Here is a 23,387-nt window from a genome sequence, read left to right on the forward strand (position 1 = left end):
GTTAATCATGCCATGATGATAAAGTTTTTTTAGGAACAACTTTTTACACATATTTCAAACATCAAACAATAATGCTGTACTACACCCACCATATCTCAGAATCTGCATGGTCATTTAGCTGTACTAGTCAGGCTGAGGTATGAACTCCTCTGACAATGTTATCGTTGACAGTGCTGCGATGTGTATCTTCTGGAGGGAGCTTTTGCGAACAGGTCTGAGAGAATCAGACTGTGACTGTCACCTGAGCATTCGTGATCATGATACAGCAAAAACAAGCCGGGTGAACTCTGTCGACACTTTCAGAGTGTGTGCGTGCGTGCGTAGGTGCATGACGTGTGTATGCGTGTGTACAGTACATTTGTGAAGTGTGTTTGCAATTGTGTTTTGATTCATGCATTACATGTGGATGGGAGTAGGATTGTACACAGCACCTGCAGTAACAGTTACCATGAGCAGCAGAGGTGTGTCACAGGTGGCACCGACAGGAGGCTCCGGAGTCCGCAGCTGATTGGGTCAACTTAAATGGTATTCCCGCCCCCCAGAAGATGATAGGTGAAACCAGTAATACGCTTGAAGAGAATAGGCTGGCTGGTAACAGGAGAAAGCTGTCTCTCCCTCTAGCCATCTATCAGCTGCCTCTCTGTAGGCTAACGCCAGGTAGGAGACTAGAAAGACAGGCTTGGTGTATACTGCAGTACAGTGGAGTACAGAGTTGCTACGTGTGAGCGTCGGTTTACATAGTCAGTGCAAATACAGTGTGGAGTAGAGAGGAGCTCAGTGGGAGAGACGTTTAACCACTCCAGACCATGAACATGGAGCACCGGAGGTTCTCACTCGACAGCTCAGTGTGAGTATCAACCTAGACAGGTTCTAGACAGGTTCAGTTAAACTCCAGCTGTAGAGACCATCACCGTTGTTTCTGTTTAGGAAGTCGGAATGTCCCTTAACCGAATCTTGGATTTTCTAATAGGATATTACAGTATTAAGAACTGTACATTCCTCAAACTTACAGTAGTGCATACCACCTAGATGAGAACACACACAGGCCATTCCAGCTGTATTTATTGCCATTTCACTAATGGTTTAGTCTGAACGGAGGACTCACCAGAGTTGAGAAAGAGAAGGAAGGAAGGGAACTTGTTTGTTTTCATTTCCCAAAATGCATTGCAGCCATAGCCCTCAGGACCCTCGTCCAGCCCCAGAAATAACAGGTTGGTCTAATCGGGAGCTGGAGAATCTTCTTTCTTTAGCAGATATCTATATACTCAAAGCTTTGTTGCATAAAGATTGTTTTGACGACTTTTCAATTATGTGATGTTTCTGTGCATTTTATTTGGGTTTTCACATTAAAGTTAGACTTTTTGAACTGTAAATGTAACAGCTTTCATTACAGTTAGGCCTACATTGTCCGTAAGGAGTGGAACAATAATGAAGATGTTATCCTGGAATAGAATAAACAAACTTTGAAATGTCCTACTTGATTTTCGCTTACGAAAAATGTATCAACCGCTACAAAAATGTCCATTGTCCACATAATAATTCACTTTTCCTGTTGCTACAGGATTCTTTTCCTGACGTAGGAGACTGGCTCAAATTAAGATCCTACATCTGGACATGCAAATTTTATGTCCATGGTTTGCTTTCTCCCAGCCTCAGGCGCTTAAACATAATGCACAGAGTGTACAAAACTCTGCTCTTCCATGACATAGACTGACCACCTACGATCCCTTATTTATTTAATTGTATTTTTATTTAACCTTTAACTAGGCAGGTCAGTTTATTTACAATGATGGCCTACCCCGGCCAAACCCGGCCAATGCTGGGCCAATTGTGTGCCGCCCTATGGGACTCCCAATTACAGCCGGATGTGATACAGCGTTATTGATGTCACTTGTTAAATTCAACTCAATATTAGGAAGGTGTTCTTAATGTTTTGTACACTCAGTCTATAACACCTACTTTGTATGTGAAATGTTCTGATCATTTGAATTGCAAATGATAGCAAATCTTCCTTTGACCTGGATGCCACGTCTTTTTAACGCTTAAAGACGTCCTCGAGCGATATTTTTACTTTTCCTGTTAAAAAGTGATATCCCAAGTATAAATACAGTAAAAATACAGTAAAGTACACACACTAAAGGGTATAAAAACAACATGTTTTGAACAAAATAGTGTTTTTTACACACAACTGCAAACTGCAAGGAGAAGGGCATTCAAGGAGTTGGTCTGATGGGAAGTTGCGACGTCATCAGCCTCCCCCTTGCCTGAGGAACTATAGAGAACAAAAGAGGAAAGGCCCACCCCCCACATTGCTATGTCATGACTGACCTGGACCACCTATTGAGATGTCCTTTTTGTTAAATAACTGAGGTGTTAAATGAGGTGAAAAAGAGATTTGAGTGCCACTAAGGTGTAGTTGACTATCATAACGACTACTAGCTAGAACTGCTCTGGAAACCATTCTTCCTTATGGTTGTCTGATGGTATCAAGTTAGCCGGAGCTGCTGAGAATGGTAGGTTGCTTCCTGGAAAGTCAGAATTGACTTGAAATGATTACAATCAAAATGATAACAATCAGGTGCATAGCTATGGGTATAGTTTGGATTCTTGGTGCACATTTTTTTTATATTTTCATTGATGTAACAGCAGTTTTCACCAGCAGACAAAAAAAGTATGCCCATGGGTAGGTGAATCAGTTGAGTTTGAATCCACAAATTCAATCCACAACTTTATTGTCCCACTATGGGAAATTCTGCAAACCACGATAAGGTTTATTACAAAATAAATATGACATATATGTAAATATAACCTCTAAACAGAGAGTGTTTACAGACACAGGGGGCAAGACTGTGACGGTTTAGTGTCCTGTTCCTCCAGGTCCCTGGAGAATGGTGGTGGAGGAGGTAGTCTGGGCCACAGGAGAGGCAGCCGCAGTAAGAGCAAAGAGAAGTGGAAGAGTCTGGAGGAGGCCCAGCTGGAGATCCAGGAGCTGGGACACAGCCTGAACAGGAGCAACTCTCTCAGGTCAACGGTTACTTCTGAAAACAAGTTTAATGACTAGAATAGGCCATGGACTGGGGGAAAGTACCAAAGCCTAAGTCCATTGATCCGATCTCAATCACTCCCTATCCATAGGTCAGAGACCATAGAGGAGGAGAGCTTTCACCGGTCTGATGGCGTCGTTGCCAAAAGTGTAAGCACACCTGAAATATACAGGACAACGACCTGGAGGAGGGCTTTATACAAGATGGTGCTGACAGACACAGTTGCCCTGTTTCTAGCTCCTAGTCAACAACAAGCATTTCGCTGCACCTGCGATAACATCTGCAAATCTCGATACGCAACCAATAAACTTTTATTTTATTTGAGGTCCTAGCACTCCTTCTCCACTATATGTTTGGGTTCTTGGTTCTGGCTTGGAAATGTCTCCTGATTGAATGCTTGATTGATGAATTAATTGGTTGATTGATGAATTAATTGGTTGATTGATGAATTAATTGGTTGATTGATTAACAGAGAGTTAGATCTCTTTCTCTCTCTCTTGTAGAGTTTTGTGAAATACAACAAAACCTTCCACAAACTCTTCCGAGACATTCCTACAGAGGAGAAACTAACTCATGGTGAGTAGATCTCAGGACATGGTGAGTCTGTAACTTATTTATGGTTTCATCATCATTGTGGTCCTGAAACTGTCTGGGCTGTATGTGGATTTATGTCTCGATTAAAGAGCAATGATGGAGTCATCACAATCATTACTTAATGCGTTGGGACATTCATTATATTTCATTCCACATTATGTGCTTTGTGCTCCTTGCTAACAACTAAACTTAAGCACTCACTCTGCACAATATTTAAATGTGCCCTCAGCTGCTAAGAAGGGCATACAGAACATCACAGTGTATTCTGGGGATAAAGGGAAGTTTCAAGGGGAAACCCACGTGTCTCTCATTTGACTGTCCTCTGTCCTGGTTGTGTGTTTCAGTGTTCACCTGTGCCCTGCAGAAAGAGGTGTTGTATCATGGGAAGCTATTTGTGTCTGTCAACTACGTATGTTTTTACTCCTCCGTACTCCTCAAGGACACCAAGGTAAGAGATTCACATATAGTAGAGTAGAATAGAGCAGAGTAGAGCAGAGCAGAGTAGAGTAGTCAGAGTAGAGCAAAATAGAGTAGAGCAGAGAAGAGCAGAGCATAGTAGAGCAGAGTACAGTAGAGTAGAGTACAGCAGAGCAGAGTAGAATATAGAAGAGCAGAGCAGAGTAGAGTGGTCCGAGTAGAGTCGAGAAGAGCAGAGCAGAGAAGGGTAAAGAAGAGAAGAGCAGAGTACAGTAAAGAAGTGTAGAGTAGAGCAGAGCAGAGCACAGTAGAGCAGAACAGAGCAGAGCAGAGCAGAATAGAGTAGAGCAGAGCAGAGTAGAATAGTCAGAGTAGAGAAGAGTAGAGTAGAGTAGAATAGTCAGAGTAAAGAAGAGAAGAGTAGAGAAGAGCAGAGCACAGTAGAGCACAGTAGAGCAGAGCACAGTAGAGCAGAGGAGAGCAGAGTAGAATAGAGCAGAGAAGAGCAGAGTAGAATAGAGCAGAGCAGAGTAGAATAGAGCAGAATAGAGCAGAGAAGAGCAGAGCAGAGTAGATTAAAGCAGAGTAGAGTAGAGCAGAGTAGAATCGAGCAGAGCAGAGTAGATTAAAGCAGAGTAGAGTAGAGCAGAGTAGAATAGAGCAGAGCAGAGTAGATTAAAGCAGAGTAGAGTAGAGCAGAGTAGAATAGAGCAGAGCAGAGTAGATTAAAGCAGAATAGAGTAGAGTAGAATAGAGCAGAGAAGAGAAAAGCAAAGTAGAGTAGGGACCCTATTCAATCCGTTTCACAGAAGTTCAGCTTTACATTGTGATTGAAATTTAAAGGCAACGTTCCCACGTTAGCGCAGGCTGCATTCACAGTAAACACTGCATATGTCAGCTCTTTACATTTCTATTGGGGAATCTGTAACGCTTCAGCCATCCAGACTGAATAGAACCGTAGAGTAGACAACGCCAATTTGGCCAACAAACAGTAGGTAGAAGTAGATGGTGTGTTGTGGTCTGTACCATGTGTTGTTGACGTAGTATCTGTGTCTTGCTGTAGGTTGTGGTCCATGTGTCCAGCGTAAAGGAAGTGAAGAAGCAGAACTCAGCCCTGTCTATGCTCTCCATCCGTACTACTGATGGAAACAAGGTCAGAAACAAACCCACAACGGCCCTGTTGGTCTTGTTTGAGTGAATGTGTCTGTGGCTGTGTCTGCCTCTGTCTGTGGCTATGGGCGTGTCAGTGGTTGTGTCTGTGGGTGTGGCTTTTAATGTGGTTGTGTCTGTGTCTGTGGTTGTGGATGTGGTTGTGCATGTGTCTGTGGTTGTGTCTGTGGTCGTGGCTGTGGTTGTGCCTGTGTCTGTGGTTGTGGATGTGGTTGTGCCTGTGTATGTGGTTGTGCCTGTGTCTGTGGTTGTGGATGTGGTTGTGTCTGTGTGGTGGTGTGTCTGTGCCTGTGTGGTAGTATACTGTGTCTGTGTGGTGGTGTGGTGTGTCTGTGTGGTGGTGTGTTGTATCTGTGTGGTGGTGTGTTGTATCTGTGTGGTGGTGTGTTGTGTCAGTGTGGTGGTGTGTTGTGTCTGTGTGGTGGTGTGTCTGTGTGGTGTTTGTGTGGTGGTGCGCTGTATCTGTGTGATGGTGTGTTGTGTCTGTGTGGTGGTGTATCTGTGGTGGTGTGTCTGTGTGGAGGTGTGTGGTGTCTGTGTCGTGGTTTGTCTGTGTGGTGGTGTGGTGGTGTGTTGTGTCTGTGTGGTGGTGTGTCTGTGTGGTGGTGTATCTGTGGTGGTGTGTCTGTGTGGTGGTGTGTTGTATCTGTGTGGTGGTGTGTCTGTGTGGTGGTGTATCTGTCGTGGTGTGTCTGTGTGGTGGTGTAGCTGTCGTGGTGTGTGTGTGGTGGTGTGTTGTGTCTGTGTGGTGGTGTGTTGTGTCTGTGTGGTGGTGTGTTGTGTCTGTGTGGTGTTGTGGTGTGTGTTTGGTGTTGTGTTGTGTCTGTGTGGTGGTGTGTCTGTGGTGGTGTGGTGTGTCTCTGTGGGTGTTGTTTTTGTGTGGTGGTGTGTCTGTGTCTGTGTGGTGGTGATTTGTGTCTGTGTGGTGGTGTGGTGTGTCTGTGTGGTGGTGTGACTGTGTGGCGGTGTGGTGGTGTGTTGTGTCTGTTTGGTGGTGTGTTGTGGCTGTGTGTCTGTGTGGTGGTGTGTTGTGTCTGTGTGGTGGTTTGTCTGTGTGGTGTTGTGTCTGTGTGGTGAAGTCTTTTTGTCTGTGTGGTGTGTTGTGTCTGTGTTGTGGTGTGTTGTGTGGTGGTGTGTTGTGGTGGTGTGTTGTGTAGTGTGGTGTTGTCTGTGTGGTGGTGTGGTGTCTGTGTGGTGGTGTGGTGTCTGTGTGGTGGTTTGTCTGGTGTGTGGTGGTTTGTCTGTGTGGTGGTTTGTCTGTGTGTTGTGTCTGTGTGGTGGTATGTTGTGTGGTGTTGTGTTGTGTCTGTATGATGGTGTTTTGTGTCTGTGTGGTGGTGTGTTGTGTCTGTGTGGTGGTGTGTCTGCATGGTGGTGTGTTGTGTCTGTGTTATGGTGTGTCTGTGTGGTGGTTTGTCTGTGTTGGTGTGTGTGTGGTGGTGTTTCTGTGTGTGTGGTGGTGTGGTGTGTCTGTGTGGTGGTGTGTTGTGTCTGTGTTATGGTGTGTCTGTGTCGTGGTGTTTCTGTGGTGGTGTGTTGTGTCTGTGTGGTGGTGTGTTGTGTCTGTGTGGGGGTGTGTGTGGTGGTGTTTCTGTGTGTGTGGTGGTGTGGTGTGTCTGTGTGGTTGTGTGTGGTGGTGTGTGGTAGTGTGTTGTGTCTGTGTGATGGTGTGTCTGCATGGTGGTGTGTTGTGTCTGTGTTATGGTGTGTCTGTGTCGTGGTGTTTCTGTGGTGGTGTGTTGTGTCTGTGTGGTGGTGTGTTGTGTCTGTGTGGGGGTGTGTTGTGTCTGTGTTAGGGTGTCTGTGTCGTGGTGTGTCTGTGTGGTGGTTTGTCTGTGTTGGTGTGTGTGTGTGGTGGTGTTTCTGTGTGTGTGGTGGTGTGGTGTGTCTGTGTGGTGGTGTGTTTGTTTGGTGGTGTGTTGTGACTGTGTGGTGATGTGTTGATGTGTTGTGTATGTGTGGTGATGTGTCTGGGTGGTGGTGTGTCGTGTCTGTGTGGTGATTTGTCTGTGTTGTGTTTTGTCTGTGTGGTGGTGTAGTGTGTCTGTGTGGTGGTGTGTTGTGTCTGTGGTGTGTTGTGTTGTGGCGGTGTGGTGTCTGTGTCGTGGTTTGTCTGTGTCATGTTGTGTCTGTGTGGTGGTTTGTCTGTGTGTGTTGTTTCTGTGTTGTATGTTGGTGTGTCTGTGTGGTGGTGTGTCTGTGTGTGTTGTTTTTGTGTGGTGGTGTGGTGTGTCTGTGTGGTGGTGTGGTGCGTCTGTGTGGTGGTATGGTGTGTGGTCCCTCATTCTGTTTTACCTCTGTTTCAGTATTCGTTTGTGTCTTTGCGGAACCGGAGAGTGTGTTACGAAATCCTGCAGTCTGTGTGTTCACAGGTACACCCACATGACCTCTGACCTCTCTCTCTGTCTCCCTTTCTCTCTTAAAAATGCCATGCTAATGTTTGAGGAGAGTGCACAACAACAAAAAACTTTTATCACTGCAACTGGTTTGATACATTCACCTCTGAAGGAAAATAATGTACTTGCATTCAGTAATCTTGCTTTGATTTGTCATCCTGAGGGTCCCAGAGATAAAATGTAGCATACTTTTGTTTGATAAAATCCATTTTTATATTCAAATGTAGGAACTGGGTTCTATAGTTTGAACCCTGGATGTGTCTTGTTTTGTGCTATTATCTATACAATAGGCTACCATTGATTTTGGCCCAATATTCCTGACATATTACCTCTTTCAAGGAGCTTTCTGTTTTGATAGGATTATTTTGCCTGAAAACCTGTAGGCCTTCTTATAAAAAAACAACTCTGCATACCTGCCTAACCTGGCAAGAGTGGCCGAAGGGTGTTGAGCATCCTCATCCACTGTTGGCCTGCTCTCCAAGCACCATCGCATGAGCCTGAAACCTCACTCTGGCCAAACTCGTGTTTCTAAAAGTGGATTCAAATGCCTAGTAAGGCATTTTAGTTTCACTTTTATTTAATTGTAATTCTTTCCTATATGCACAATTTATAGATTATAATAATTTAATAAACAAAATGTTGTTTAAATGCTAAGCGCTTAATGTTCAAGTCGCAATCGCAAATGCTTCACAATGTATTTCTTTGTAGGCTATAGCCTTGAAATCATTGAAATAATAGGCTAATAACAATAATATATCCTAAACAATTCATTTTTGTTCCTTCTTAGGCTACATGTCTGGCATCTGACCTATTTAGCGTGTTTCTGTGCTGTTTAATACTACATATAGCCAATTTTTAATTACGAGCGCTTCTTACATTCAGCTTTTCATGTTTATTCAAATACTTTATATTCGAATCATATGGTTTGGTTTCAATACTTCAAAACCAAGTGTTAGGTTCAGTTAGTCACAAAAAGAGATGGGTGTTGGTTAAATTGTGATTTTAATGAATGGAGCGAATATCGAGCGGCAGTTTTTTTTTCTCCTGTGAGCGAGGAGAATTTTTTAGCGGAGCAAATGTAAAGTGGGTGCGCCATGAGCGGGATTTCCGACCGCACAACTGCATTTACAGACTCTGGTTTCCACAACAGCTGGGGGAGCAGGTGGAGAGTGGCAACAGCAGTCCCCACTTCTCAGGAGAGAACAGCGTTGATGGCGTGGATCGGGACATAGACACAGTAAGAATTTCACTGATGGCCTCGATGTCATCCTATCCTTTTCCTCCCACCATGTAGCTTCCTGTACTGCCCTGTTTTCTCCAATCAGTGCCATCAAAGAAAGTGCACTTTGTAATTCTTCATAACGCACTGTGAAAATTCTAGAGTACACATTCACTTTTTTTGTGTTATTAATCAAGACACCATTTATACTGACCAGGAGCTTTTTGCATAAGGACATGTTTTAACCCTTCCCTGCTGACAGATCTCCAGCAATTCCAGCCGGGAGGACAGTGTGGAGCAGAGCCTTCCTATAGAGACCGTCTACTCTGACCTGCCCAGCAGCGGTAAGAGAGAACATCTTAAAAAGACCGTTAAGACAGACGAGAAAAATAAATGAGAGGTGAGAGGCATAACAGACGACCTACAAGAGATATGAATATGATGTAATATTAATCATAACGAACCTGGGAAGTGCAGCACCACTCCTAGAAGCAGCATCAGCAAAGCTCAGGATAATCAGTTCACATTCACACAGGAGGAAGATTCAGGTAGTTAAACACACACTAAAGCAGACACAGATACAGACACGCACACGCACACACACTCATTCACAAGCACATATGCTCAGACATACCACACATTTAAATATTGTTTGAATAGCCTGTTGTCTTCTTTTTCTCTTGAACAGCTGACTCGTGGGTTTGGATCGTCACTGAAAGGGTTAAAACCCTCCTCCTTATCAGAGATATGCGCAACCTCAATGTCCTCCTATCCATCTGTCTGTTTCTGTGAGTACTCCTCCCTTCTCCGTCCCTCTCCTCTCCATCTATCTGTTCCTGATCTCCATCTCTCTCTCCTCTCCATTCCCCTCTCCATCGCCTGTAACTAGATCTATAGGTGCTGAAGCCCTTGCATCACCTTTCATCTTTACTCACAAACATACTGCCACGTGTGAGAATGGGTGTGTTAGTCTTCAAACATACTGCCACATTGTCAATGGTGTGCGTACTGAGAGCGGAGTCAGGTGCAGGAGAGCAGAGAGTTGTGAACAGGCGCACACTTGATTTAGGCAGGAGAAACCAACAGAAGGACGCCACTGCGTCGAAACCTCCATCCAATATGCCAAAGTGCAAAAACGCGCAAACAGTCACAATAATAAAGTACAAACAAATAAACATAGCTCGTGAATATAAAACACGGAATAAATGCACACCAGAAATAGCGCGTCAAAAATGACATGTAACACGAAACAATCACACACAAAGACATGAGGGGGAACAGAGGAATAAATACATGTAGTGTGATTGGGGAATGAAAACCAGGTGTGCAGGGAACAAGACAAAACGAATGGATAAATGAAAAATGGATCGGCGATGGCTAGAAAGCCGGTGACGTCATCCGCCGAACGAACAAGGAGAGGAGCCGACTTCGGCGGAAGTTGTGACAGTACCCCCCCCTTGACGCGCGGCTCCAGCGGCGTGCCGACACCGGCCTCGGGGACGACCCGGAGGGCAAGGCGCAGGGCGATCCGGCCGGCGATGGTGGAATTCCCACAGCAGTTCAGGGTCCTACACATCTGCCACTGGAACCCAGCACCTCTCCTCTGGACTGTGCCCCTCGCCCAACGCCTGGAACAGACGGAGTATGTATGCCTCCTCAGTTTGTAGGGCCGTAGGGAGACTGGGCAGAGGGAGGAGACGACAGGACGTAGAGAAACGATCCACAAGAAACGATCCCTGTGACGGAGGAAGATCCGTTAGAAAATCCACCGACAGGTGTGACCAAGGCCGTTATGGAACGGGTAAGCTTACCACTGGGCAGGTGTCTAGGAGCCTTACACTGGGCGCACACCGAGCAGGAGGAAACATAAACCCTCACGTCCTGAGCCAAGGTGGGCCACCAGTACTTCCCAGTCAGACAGTGCACCGTCCGACCAATCCCCGGATGACCAGAGGAGGGTGATGTGTGGGCCCAATAGATCAACTGGTCACGGACAGCAGACGGAACACCCTGACGCCCGATGGGTCACTGGAGAGGAGCGGGCTCTGTACGCAACGAATGCTCAATGTCCACGTCCAGCTCCCACACGACCGGCGCTACCAGGCAGGAGGCCGGAAGAATGGCTGTCTGATCCATGGGCCGCTCCTCTGTGTCATACAGCTGGGACAGTGCGTCTGCCTTCACATTCTGGGAACCTGGTCTGTAGGACAGGGTAAACACAAAACGGGTAAAGAACAAGGCCCAGCTTGCCTGACGAGGATTCAGTCTCCTAGCTGCCCGGATGTACTCCAGGTTGCGGTGGTCAGTCCAGATGAGGAAAGGGTGTTTAGCCCCCTCAAGCCAATGTCTCCACGCCTTCAAAGCCTTAACCACAGCCAACAGCTCCCGGTCCCCCACATCATAGTTCCGCTCCGCCGGGCTGAGCTTCTTCGAGAAGAAAGCACAGGGGCGGAGCTTTGGTGGCGTACCCGAGCGCTGAGAGAGCACGGCTCCTATCCCAGCCTCGGACGTGTCCACCTCCACTATGAACGGCAAAGAGGGATCCGGATGGGCCAGCACAGGAGCTGAGGTAAACAGAGCTCTTAGGTGCTCAAAAGCCCTGTCCGCCTCAACCGACCACTGCAGACGTACAGGACCCCCCTTCAGCAGTGAGGTAATGGGAGCAGCCACCTGGCCAAAACCCCGGATAAATCTCCGGTAGTAATTGGCAAACCCTAAAAATCGCTGCACCTCCTTTACCGTGGTGGGAGTCGGCCAATTACGCACGGCTGCAATGCGGTCACTCTCCATCTCCACCCCTGATGTGGAAATGTGATACCCTAGGAAGGAGACGGCCTGCTGAAAGAACAGGCATTTCTCAGCCTTGACGTACAGGTCATGCTCCAACAGTCTTCCAAGTAGCTTGCGCACCAAGGACACATGCTCGGTGCGTGTAGCGGAGTATATCAGAATGTCATCGATATACACCACTACACCCTGCCTGTGCAGGTCCCTGAAAATCTCGTCTACAAAGGATTGGAAGACTGATGGAGCATTCATCAACCCGTACGGCATGACGAGATACTCATAATGCCCTGAGGTGGTACTAAACACTGTCTTCCACTCGTCTCCCTCCCGGATACGCACCAGGTTGTACTTACTCCGGAGATCCAGTTTAGTGAAGAAGCGCCCCGTGCATTGACTCAATCACCGTGGCGATAAGAGGTAGTGGGTAACTGTACCTCACCGTGATTTGATTGAGACCTCAGTGCTGTGATGCAAAAATCCAAGCAAAATGCATAGAATTAAAAAGCTGTAGACGGATATTATTCATCCTGATCAGACAGAGTTTTTACATGGACGATACATTGGAGATAATAAAGACATGTACTTGAAACAATAGAACACTGAAAAATCTAGGAAGGCTTTTGATAAAGTACAACTAGAATTTATATATAAATGCCTGGATTATTTTAATTGAGGAGAATCTCTTATGCAATGGGTTAAAGTTATGTATAGTAACCCTAGGTGTAAAATAGTAAATAATGGCTACTTCTCAGAAAGTATTAAACTGTCAAGAGGAGCAAAACAAGGTTGTCCACTGTCTGTACATCTATTTATTATGGCCATGGAAATTGAAATCAGATCCAACAATAATATAGAGGGGCTAGAAATCCAAGGTGTCATTCTACACCTCTTAAATCCGCAATGTGGATCCCTGCCCAGCCTCATAGAAGATCTATATAGTTTTTCTAACCTCCCTGGATTACAACCCAAATCAGTGTATCATATTACATATTGAATTGCAAAAAAAATGTACTTTTACATTACCCTGTAGTTTACCAATAAAATGGTCTGATGGTGAAGTGGACATACTTGGTACTCATATCCCTAATGAAATAAAGGAACTTACTACAACACATTTTAATAGGAAGTTATCAAAAATAGATAAGATCTTGCTACCATGGAAAGGTAAATACTTGTCTATTTTTTTTAAATGACCCTGATTAATTCTTTAGTTATATCCCAGTTTACCTATTTACGTATGGCCCTGCCTATGCCGAACGATTTATCTTTTAAATTATTTGAGTAAAAAATCTTTCACTTTATCCGGAACGGCAAGCAAGACAAAATTAAACATGCTTATTTTTATAATGAATATGAGTTTGGGGGGGCTAAAATTATGAAATATTAAAGCATTAAACCTCTCACTAAAAGCATCCGATATAGAAAAGTTTTATTTAAACCCGAACTGATTCTCCAGTAGATTAATAAGAACGGCTCACCGCTTGTTCAAAAATGGCCTTTTTCATTTATTCAGATTACAACCTCTAATTTTCAGTTAATTGAAAATGGAACCTTGTTCAAATGTTCACGCTTTCTAAAAACAAAGCCGTACAAAGCTGGCTGCAATTCTAGTTTCATCCTCCAGAAAAGACAAAAACTAATATTTCAACAAATATTATGGTTACATTCCAATATACTAATAAAAAACAATCTTTATGAAAAAAAGGAACAATAATAATAATAATCTTTGTTTATGATATTATGAATAGGGAAGGTGGAGTTGTCACATGTGCAGATAACAAAAATATATGGAAATGATTGCTTTATCCAACCAACTGATATCAACATTACTGCAAAAAAGGAGGAGGCAAGTGGAAGGGAGAGAAAGTAGGGAACTTTTTTGCCTGTCCTTTATTAAAGACCAAATATGGCAACAATAATATATATATATATATATATAATATATATATATATATATATATATAATATATATATATATATATATATATATATATATATATATATATATATATATATATATATATATATATACACACACACACACAGGCTATGGAAAGTACTCAGACCCCTTGACATTTTTTACAATTAGTTACCTTATTCTTATTCCTTATTTTTTTCTCAGTAATCTACACACAATACCCCATAATGACAATTTAAACAAAAATGTTATTTAACCTTTATTTAACAAAGCAAGTCAGTTAAGACTGCACTAAGGATAGGAAACTCTGTCATCACCGATAAATCCACTATAATTGAGAATTTCAATTAGCGTTTTTCTACAGCTGGCCATGCTTTCCACCTGGCTACCCCTACCCCGGTCAACAGCACTGCACCCCCCACAGCAACTCACCCAAGCCTTCCCCATTTCTCCTTCTCCCAAATCCAGTCAGCTGATGTTCTGAAAGAGCTGCAAAATCTGGACCCCTACAAATCAGCCGGGCTAGACAATCTGGACCTTTTCTTTCTAAAATTATCTGCCGAAATTGTTGCAACCCCTATTACTAGCCAGTTCAACCTCTCTTTCGTGTCGTCTGAGATTCCCAAAGATTGAAAAGCAGCTGCGGTCATCCCCCTCTTCAAAGGGGGGGACACTCTTGACCAAAACTGCTACAGACCTATATCTATCCTATCCTACCCTGCCTTTCTAAGGTCTTCGAAAGCCAAGTCAACAAACAGATTACCGACCATTTCGAATCCCACCGCACCTTCTCCGCTATGCAATCTGGTTTCAGAGCTGGTCATGGGTGCACCTCAGCCACGCTCAAGGTCCTAAACGATATCTTAACTGCCATCGATAAGAAACAATACTGTGCAGCCGTATTCATTGACCTGACCAAGGCTTTCGACTCTGTCAATCACCACATCCTCTTCGGCAGACTCAGTAGCCTTGGTTTCTCAAATGATTGCCTCGCCTGGTTCACCAACTACTTCTCTGATAGAGTTCAGTGTGTCAAATCGGAGGGCCTGTTTGTCCGGACCTCTGGCAGTCTCTATGGGGGTGCCACAGGGTTCAATTCTTGGGCCGACTCTCTTCTCTGTATACATCAATGATGTCGCTCTTGCTGCTGGTGATTCTCTGATCCACCTCTACGCAGACGACACCATTCTGTATACTTCTGTCCCTTCTTTGGACACTGTGTTAACAACCCTCCAGACGAGCTTCAATGCCATACAACTCTCCTTCCGTGGCCTCCAACTGCTCTTAAATACAAGTAAAACTGAATGCATGCTCTTCAACCGATTGCCGCCTGCACCTGCCCGCTTGTCCAGCATCACTACTCTGGACGGTTCTGACTTAGAATATGTGGACAACTACAAATACCTAGGTGTCTGGTTAGACTGTAAACTCTCTTTCCAGACTCACATCAAACATCTCCAATCCAAAGTTAAATCTAGAATTGGCTTCCTATTTCGCAACAAAGCATCCTTCACTCTTGCTGCCAAACATACCCTTGTAAAACTGACCATTCTACTGATCCTCGACTTCGGCGATGTCCTTTACAAAATAGCCTCCAATACCCTACTCAATAAATTGGATGCAGTCTATCACAGTGCCATCCGTTTTGTCACCAAAGCCCCATATACTACCCACCACTGCGACCTGTACGCTCTTGTTGGCTGGCCCTCGCTTCATACTCGTCGCCAAACCCACTGGCTCCAGGTCATCTACAAGGCCCTGCTAGGTAAAGTCCCCCCTTATCTCAGCTCGCTGGTCACCATAGCAGCACCCACCTGTAGCACGCGCTCCAGCAGGTATATCTCTCTGGTCACCCCCAAAGCCAATTCCTCCTTCGGCAGCCTCTCCTTCCAGTTCTCTGCTGCCAATGACTGGAACGAACTACAAAAATCTCTGAAACTGGAAACAATTATCTCCCTCACTAGCTTTAAGCACCAGCTGTCAGAGCAGCTCACAGATTACTGCACCAGTACATAGCCCATCTATAATTTAGCCCAAACAACTACCCCTTCCCCTACTTTATTTATTTATTTTGCTCCTTTGCACCCCATTATTTCTATTTCTACTTTGCACTTTCTTCCACTGCAAATCTACCATTCCAGTGTTTTACTTGCTATATTGTATTTACTTTGCCACCATGGCCATTTTTTTGCCTTTACCTCCCTTATCTCACCTCATTTGCTCACATTGTATATAGACTTATTTTTCTACTGTATTATTGACTGTATGTTTGTTTTACTCCACGTGTAACTCTGTGTTGTTGTGTGTGTCGAACTGCTTTGCTTTATATTGGCCAGGTCGCAGTTGTAAATGAGAACTTGTTCTCAACTTGCCTACCTGGTTAAATAAAGGTGAAATTAAAATTTTTTAAAAAGAACAAATTCTTATTTACAATGTTGGCCTACCCCGGCCAAACCCAGACAACGCTGGGCCAATTGTGCGCCGCCCTATGGGATTCCCAATCACAGCCAGATGTGATATAGCCTGGATTCGAACCAGGGTGTCTGTAGTGACGCCTCTTGCACTGAGATGCAGTTCCTTAGACTGCTGCGCCACTCGGAGCCCAGGTTTTTATGCGAAAGCGAAAATAGCGAGGCGAAAATGTTTTGCAAATGTATTAAAAATAAAAAACAAAAATACCTTATTTACATAAGAATTCAGACATTTCGCTATGAAACTCAAAATTGAGCTCAGGTGCGTCCTGTTTCCATTGATCATCCTTGAGATGTCTCTACAACTAGGTTGGAGTCCACCAGTGGTAAATGCAATTGATTGGACATGATTTGGAAAGAAACACACCTGTCTAAGGTTCCACAGTTGACAGTGCATGTCAGAGCAAAAACCAAGCCATGAGATCGAAGGAATTGTCTGTAGAGCTCCGAGACAGGATTGTGTCGAGGCACAGATTTGGGGAAGGGTACCAAAACATTTCTGCAGCATTAATTATTAACTGGGTGGTTTGATCCCTGAATGCTGATTGGTTGAAAGCCATGGTATATCAGATGTGTACCATGGGAATGACAAAAAAAAAAACGTTTTACTATTCTAATTATATTGTTAACCAGTTTATAATAGCAAAAAAGGCTCCTCAGAGGTTTGTGGCCAGTATATCACAGCTAAGGGCTATGTCCAAAGAACACCCATTAGCTGTGGTATATTGGCCATATAGCACATCTCCTAGGGCCTTATTGTTTAATCATAGCAGTCAAAACCAGTTAAATCAACATCCATAAATAGAAAATGATCTGGAGAGTTTAATAAGGGCGATTTATCTTCTGTCTTGAACATATTCTCAAACTTGTAAGGATTTTTTATTTTGTTGGTAAACCGAATTTTGCTTCTTAGCCTACATCGATAAAGATGATGTAGATATTCCTTAATTCCCTCAATAACGTTATGGAAAAGGGTTTCATGGATACATGTGGTAACTCCTCTCTTGCTGCTAAAACATTTATTTGGAGTAGTTTTCAGGCCTTGTGTGTGGGTTTTCAGTGGTCTTTGGGTTAGAAATGTGAACTGGACCTGGCAACGCTGAGCATGACGGTAAACCCCCTGAAGAATGCTTCAGGAAACAGTGCTTCGACAGTGGAAAAGTCAGTCAGCATCAAGGCATTGTTGTTATTTTATAACAGGTGATACGCAGAAATAAGGGAGTACTATCTCTCATAGTAGATGTGAGTACAATTCCCTTGTACACAGCTAATAGTTAGATAGCTAACGTTAGCCAAAGCAAGCTAGCTAACTACTGATAGTGCAACCCTAAGAAACTACATATGAAGATGAAAAATTCAGGCCTACTGTACATCTTACTGTAGAAATTATTGGTGAAAACAAGCCTAGGTTGAAACTATTGCTGTTAAAATACAAGTAGGCTTGAAATGTTCATCTGTACTGTTACTTAGGGTTGCACTATCAGAAAATGAGGTTGTGTGTGTGTTTTCTGGTCTACATCTGTGTGATGTGATCACTCAGTTTATTAAGAACAGTTCCAACCTAGACAGCTATGTAAGTGTTTTTCATGGGGGAAAAAATAAACATGCTATTTATATTATTATATTTCATTTCATTACCCATATTTACATATAGTTACATGTTTTCACAAGCTCGGGCCCCAGGCTGAAAAAGTTTAAGAACCCATTTCTGGTGAAAAGCTTTCCCAGAAGAGTGGAGGTTGTTATAGCAGCAAAGGGGGGACCAACTCCATATTAATGCCCATGATTTTGGAATGAGATGTTCGATAAGCATGTGTCCACATGCTTTTGGTCATGTAGTGTATTTTAAGTTCAGGAATGGCTGAAAAATCACAACATTTATCCAAAAAGTAACCCTACAAATAGCACTGTTGGGAGATTTGGAAAGCCATAGTCAATCAATCAACAATATAATAATACTTTTAGTAAAAATATTTATCTTTAACTTACAATCAGTAGATACTATGCAATTATACAGGTTTAAAAATATATGGCACATGGTAATCATAAGAGGGCAGTTTACAGAGATAGGTGGGATGGACTGAGAGTAGCTGAGGGGTGGGGTTAGGGAGATAGGTGGGATGGACTGAGAGTAGCTGAGGGGTGGTGTTAGGGAGATAGGTGGGATGGACTGAGAGTAGCTGAGGGGTGGTGTTAGGGAGATAGGTGGGATGGACTAAGAGTAGCTGAGGGGTGGGGTTAGAGAGATAGGTGGGATGGACTAAGAGTAGCTGAGGGGTGGGGTTAGAGAGATAGGTGGGATGGACTGAGAGTAGCTGATACTGGTGTTAGGGAGATAGGTGGGATGGACTGAGAGTAGCTGAGGGGTGGGGTTAGGGAGATAGGTGGGATGGACAGAGTAGCTGAGGGGTGGGGTTAGGGAGATAGGTGGGATAGACTGAGAGTAGCTGAGGGGTGGGGTTAGAGAGATAGGTGGGATGGACTGAGAGTAGCTGAGGGGTGGGGTAAGGGAGATAGGTGGGATGGACAGAGAGTAGCTGAGGGGTGGGGTTAGGGTAGATAGGTGGAATGGACTGAGAGTAGCTGAGGGGTGGGGTTAGAGAGATAGGTGGGATGGACTGAGAGTAGCTGATACTGGTGTTAGGGAGATAGGTGGGATGGACTGAGAGTAGCTGAGGGGTGGGGTTAGGGAGATAGGTGGGATGGACTAAGAGTAGCTGAGGGGTGGGGTTAGAGAGAGAGGTGGGATGGACTTAGAGTAGCTGATACTGGTGTTAGGGAGATAGGTGGGATGGACTGAGAGTAGCTGAGGGGTGGGGTTAGGGAGATAGGTGGGATGGACTGAGAGTAGCTGAGGGGTGGGGTTAGGGAGATAGGTGGGATGGACTGAGAGTAGCTGAGGGGTGGGGTTAGAGAGAGAGGTGGGATGGACTAAGAGTAGCTGAGGGGTGGGGTTAGAGAGATAGGTGGGATGGACTGAGAGTAGCTGAGAGTGGTGTTAGGGAGATAGGTGGGATGGACTGAGAGTAGCTGAGGGGTGGGGTTAGGGAGATAGGTGGGATGGACTGAGAGTAGCTGAGGGGTGGGGTTAGGGAGATAGGTGGGATGGACTAAGAGTAGCTGAGGGGTGGGGTTAGAGAGATAGGTGGGATGGACTAAGAGTAGCTGAGGGGTGGGGTTAGAGAGATAGGTGGGATGGACTGAGAGTAGCTGATACTGGTGTTAGGGAGATAGGTGGGATGGACTGAGAGTAGCTGAGGGGTGGGGTTAGGGAGATAGGTGGGATGGACAGAGTAGCTGAGGGGTGGGGTTAGGGAGATAGGTGGGATGGACTGAGAGTAGCTGAGGGGTGGGGTTAGGGAGATAGGTGGGATGGACTGAGAGTAGCTGAGGGGTGGGGTTAGAGAGAGAGGTGGGATGGACTAAGAGTAGCTGAGGGGTGGGGTTAGAGAGATAGGTGGGATGGACTGAGAGTAGCTGATACTGGTGTTAGGGAGATAGGTGGGATGGACTGAGAGTAGCTGATACTGGTGTTAGGGAGATAGGTGGGATGGACTGAGAGTAGCTGAGGGGTGGGGTTAGGGAGATAGGTGGGATAGACTGAGAGTAGCTGAGGGGTGGGGTTAGAGAGATAGGTGGGATGGACAGAGAGTAGCTGAGGGGTGGGGTTAGGGTAGATAGGTGGAATGGACTGAGAGTAGCTGATACTGGTGTTAGGGAGATAGGTGGGATGGACTGAGAGTAGCTGAGGGGTGGGGTTAGGGAGATAGGTGGGATAGACTGAGAGTAGCTGAGGGGTGGGGTTAGAGATAGGTGGGATGGACTGAGAGTAGCTGAGGGGTGGGGTTAGGGAGATAGGTGGGATGGACAGAGAGTAGCTGAGGGGTGGGGTTAGGGTAGATAGGTGGAATGGACTGAGAGTAGCTGAGGGGTGGGGTTAGAGAGATAGGTGGGATGGACTGAGAGTAGCTGATACTGGTGTTAGGGAGATAGGTGGGATGGACTGAGTAGCTGAGGGGTGGTGTTAGGGAGATAGGTGGGATGGACTGAGTAGCTGAGGGGTGGTGTTAGGGAGATAGGTGGGATGGACTGAGAGTAGCTGAGGGGTGGGGTTAGGGAGATAGGTGGGATGGACTAAGAGTAGCTGAGGGGTGGGGTTAGAGAGATAGGTGGGATGGACTGAGAGTAGCTGAGGGGTGGGGTTAGAGAGATAGCTGGGATGGACTGAGAGTAGCTGAGGGGTGGTGTTAGAGAGATAGGTGGGATGGACTGAGAGTAGCTGAGGGGTGGATTTAAAAGCTTATGTTCTATAATAATATAGTGTATAATGTGCTATCTATCCAGATGTAATGTATTGAATTACTTTACTCTTGCTATGTAACTTCTGCAGTAGAAAAAAACTATATCATGTATGTAAAATGTGTGTAGAATGGACATGTAACAACAAAAGAAAAGCTGTTCAAACTAAGTTTGTTTTTGTCCTCTGAAGAGGGGGGATGGTGGATGGGCCAAGAAAATCTAAATAAAGAGTCACATATCATTCTGTTATTCATGATCACAGACAAGCCTTTTTCCAGGAAGTGTCGGTGTCTTCCCAACAGTCTGTCTGGTATGTTGTCTTTCTGGATTGGCTCGGAGCCATTGAGGAATGGACCCTGCTACCTGATAGGCTGTTTATAGCTGGGTAAATTGCTGAAGAGATGAGTAGACAGATGGATGTGAGATAGGTTGGTTCTCTGAACACGGTGTTCTCCAGATGGTCAAGGCTGTAATACACTGAACTTTTACCCATACAGCCAGTTGTTGGTTCCTCTCAAGGGTTCTTCACTCTTACCTAGATAGATTTTCCTTGCTACGGTCTCCTGTGCTTGCTCTTTCATTAGTTACTTGTGGACTGTGGGGGATAGATGAAATTGTGCTTTGCCAATACCTTCTAATTGCCCCTCAGGGGATTCATCAAGTCATATTGAATTACACTGATAGATAAATGCTACAGATTCACAGAGATTTTACAACACACACAGAACCATAGCACTGTGGAGAAATTGCCTTTCAGATGAAACATTATTCAACAATATAAACGATAAAGAATAGGAAAAGAAAGACTTCCCAAGTTATAGTATTATTATGTTTTCATAACACTAATGTCAAGGGAGAAGAAAAGGTTCATAACTAACAAGTCATAACAGCAGTTAATTAGTCATAGCACTTTGTGACATCTGTTGATGTAAAAAAAGGTTTATAAATACATTTGATTGAAAGAACCTATATTTGTGACAATTATGTCTGCGTATTTACCCAGACTTCTGTTTGAACAACTAACTTGTAGCCTGACAGATATGGATTGCCAAGGGAGGTTTCCTGTAAAAGATTAGGGAAGGGAAAGGTGATACCTAGTTAATTGCACATTCAACCAAAACGTTTCTTCCCACATTTAACCCAACCCCTCTGAATCAGAGAGGTGCGGGGGGTTGCCTTAATCCACATCCAAAACATTGGCTCCCAGGGAGCAGTTGTTGGGGGTTAACTGCCTTGCTCAAAGGCAGAACGGCACATTTTTAAAACATTGCCAGCCCAGGATTCAAACCAGTGACCTTTCGGTTACTGGCCCAACGCTCTTAACAGCTAGGCTACCTGCCACTGTCTGTCCTTGATTGACATACAGTACTTATGCCTGGTTCCTCATGATTGATCTGCACTGAGCAATCGGTGCCATCAACGAGAGTGCACTCAGGTATGGATCGCCCAGGGAGGTTTAACAGTTCAGAGTAATACTGAGTGCTGAGTGACAGAGGTGAAAGTAAAACACAAGCTGATTACTAGCTATCAGGAAGTACTGTATCTTACCCATCAAACTGTTTTCACATTAAAACCACCACCTCTTTTGTGTATGTGTGCGTGTGTGTCTGTGTAGGGCGGTGTTGCTACTACTGTCGTCGGGGTACATCGGTTTGCGGATCGTAGCTCTGGAGGAGCAGCTGAGTTCTCTAGGAGCCCTGCCGGAGTTCTCCATACACCTCAGAGAGTGAGTACACACACACACACACACACACACACACACACAAAATGGGGTAGTTTTCCACAGATGACTCTATGCTCTGATGTGAATTTCAAGGAACTACAAACTTTGACAATTTAAAAACCATTCAAGGTAGATCAAACCGGTTGTGTAGACAGAGAGGGAGTGTTCTCAGACATCAGAGGTACCGTGTACTGTATCAGCAGCAGAGATCACAGAACGTTAGGTCACAGGACGTTAGGTCACAGGAGGTTAGGAGAAAAACAGGCCCAGTGGAATGACACCTGTTTTCCAAGAAATCACTCCACTATTACATAATCCTAATCTACGGGAACACCCATCGTGGGTATTTGAGTCTTCACTTTCATGTAATTAAAGGTGTTTGCAAGCGTACTTGTGCATGAGTATGCATGCTTATGTGTGATAATATCTGGGAGAGTGATTTGGTTCCTCCTCTCACTGCTCCCTCCTCATTCCAGGGAACAGGAAACAGCCTGAAGAGACCTACAACGAGGGAGGATTGGCCATTTGGATATTCTGGCAAATACCAGACGGGCTGGACCATTTTTTTGTTGGTTGGGCTGGTCGAAAATTGACACACTTTTTTAAAATTATAAATAAAACAGAAAAAGGTGACATGGCCAGCTGCCCGTGAGCTTGTTAAGATAGAAATTGTCAAAATAAAATAAAAAAATAAACTCTTAGGGCATATTACTATGAGTATACAAAAGATTAAGATGGCCCGGTTTTCTGCTAGGCTGAGGTCACACAAACTCACATTGAAAGTCAAACGCAGCATCAGCAAAGATGACCTGCTTCAACTCTGTCATCAGTTAGACAGCCAAGATCATGGATCATAACAAAATGAAAAGGGTGCCTGTAAACGTAGAAAGAGCATATTCTACATTGTCACCTCACTGAAAAACATCCTAATTTTGGGACAGCTAAAGCAATGATTTTGCCAAACAGTAAAGTGCATTATCCTCATGATTCCTGTAATGAAAGTGTCTTCCCTGCACCTGTGCCCTCGCTGGGGCCTGCTGCTATGGTGAGCGAGCCACTCTCTTCTCCTCCGATGCGCTCGAGAGAAACATTTATTCATATAACATTTCAAAATGAAATTGCGGGAAAAAAACAGCTTTGGAAGCTTCGTCCAATTGTCCCTGTCGATGAGAGGAGGGTTTCAGCTTTCTGTAGGTATAATCTTTATTTCTCAACTCTCAATAGCAACTATTTTACAATCAAGACATTTTATATGGCTTTGAGATATGGAGCGGAGTGTGCTCAAAACGTGCATAGGTTTCATGGGTAGTAGCCTACAACTAAAGTTTTTTAGGACATCACATTTATGG

The 23,387-nt window shown here is 44.5% G+C and overlaps 1 protein-coding gene across 1 annotated transcript; it reads left to right on the forward strand.

Moving 5' to 3' along the window:
* Positions 1-401: 401 nt before the first annotated feature.
* LOC106569515 (GRAM domain-containing protein 2B) lies at positions 402-22,721 on the forward strand. Its single transcript, XM_014140946.2, has 12 exons — positions 402-847; positions 2,878-3,024; positions 3,136-3,193; positions 3,548-3,620; positions 3,983-4,086; positions 5,119-5,208; positions 7,532-7,597; positions 8,772-8,858; positions 9,103-9,184; positions 9,529-9,628; positions 21,931-22,041; positions 22,515-22,721. Exons 1-12 carry the CDS (start codon positions 807-809, stop codon positions 22,531-22,533), a joined length of 978 nt encoding a protein of 325 aa, XP_013996421.1. The 5' UTR covers positions 402-806; the 3' UTR covers positions 22,534-22,721.
* Positions 22,722-23,387: the final 666 nt, after the last annotated feature.

Source organism: Salmo salar, chromosome ssa14, assembly GCF_905237065.1.
Source record: "Salmo salar chromosome ssa14, Ssal_v3.1, whole genome shotgun sequence".
In the NCBI taxonomy this organism is placed as follows: Eukaryota; Metazoa; Chordata; class Actinopteri; order Salmoniformes; family Salmonidae; genus Salmo; species Salmo salar.

Coding starts and splice junctions, on each gene's coding strand:
- LOC106569515 (XM_014140946.2), top strand. CDS start 807: ATGAACATGGAGCACCGGAGGTTCTCACTCGACAGCTCAGT. Junction 9,185..9,528: donor CTCTGACCTGCCCAGCAGCG/GTAAGAGAGAAC, acceptor TCTCTTGAACAG/CTGACTCGTGGGTTTGGATC. Junction 9,629..21,930: donor CTATCCATCTGTCTGTTTCT/GTGAGTACTCCT, acceptor GTGTCTGTGTAG/GGCGGTGTTGCTACTACTGT.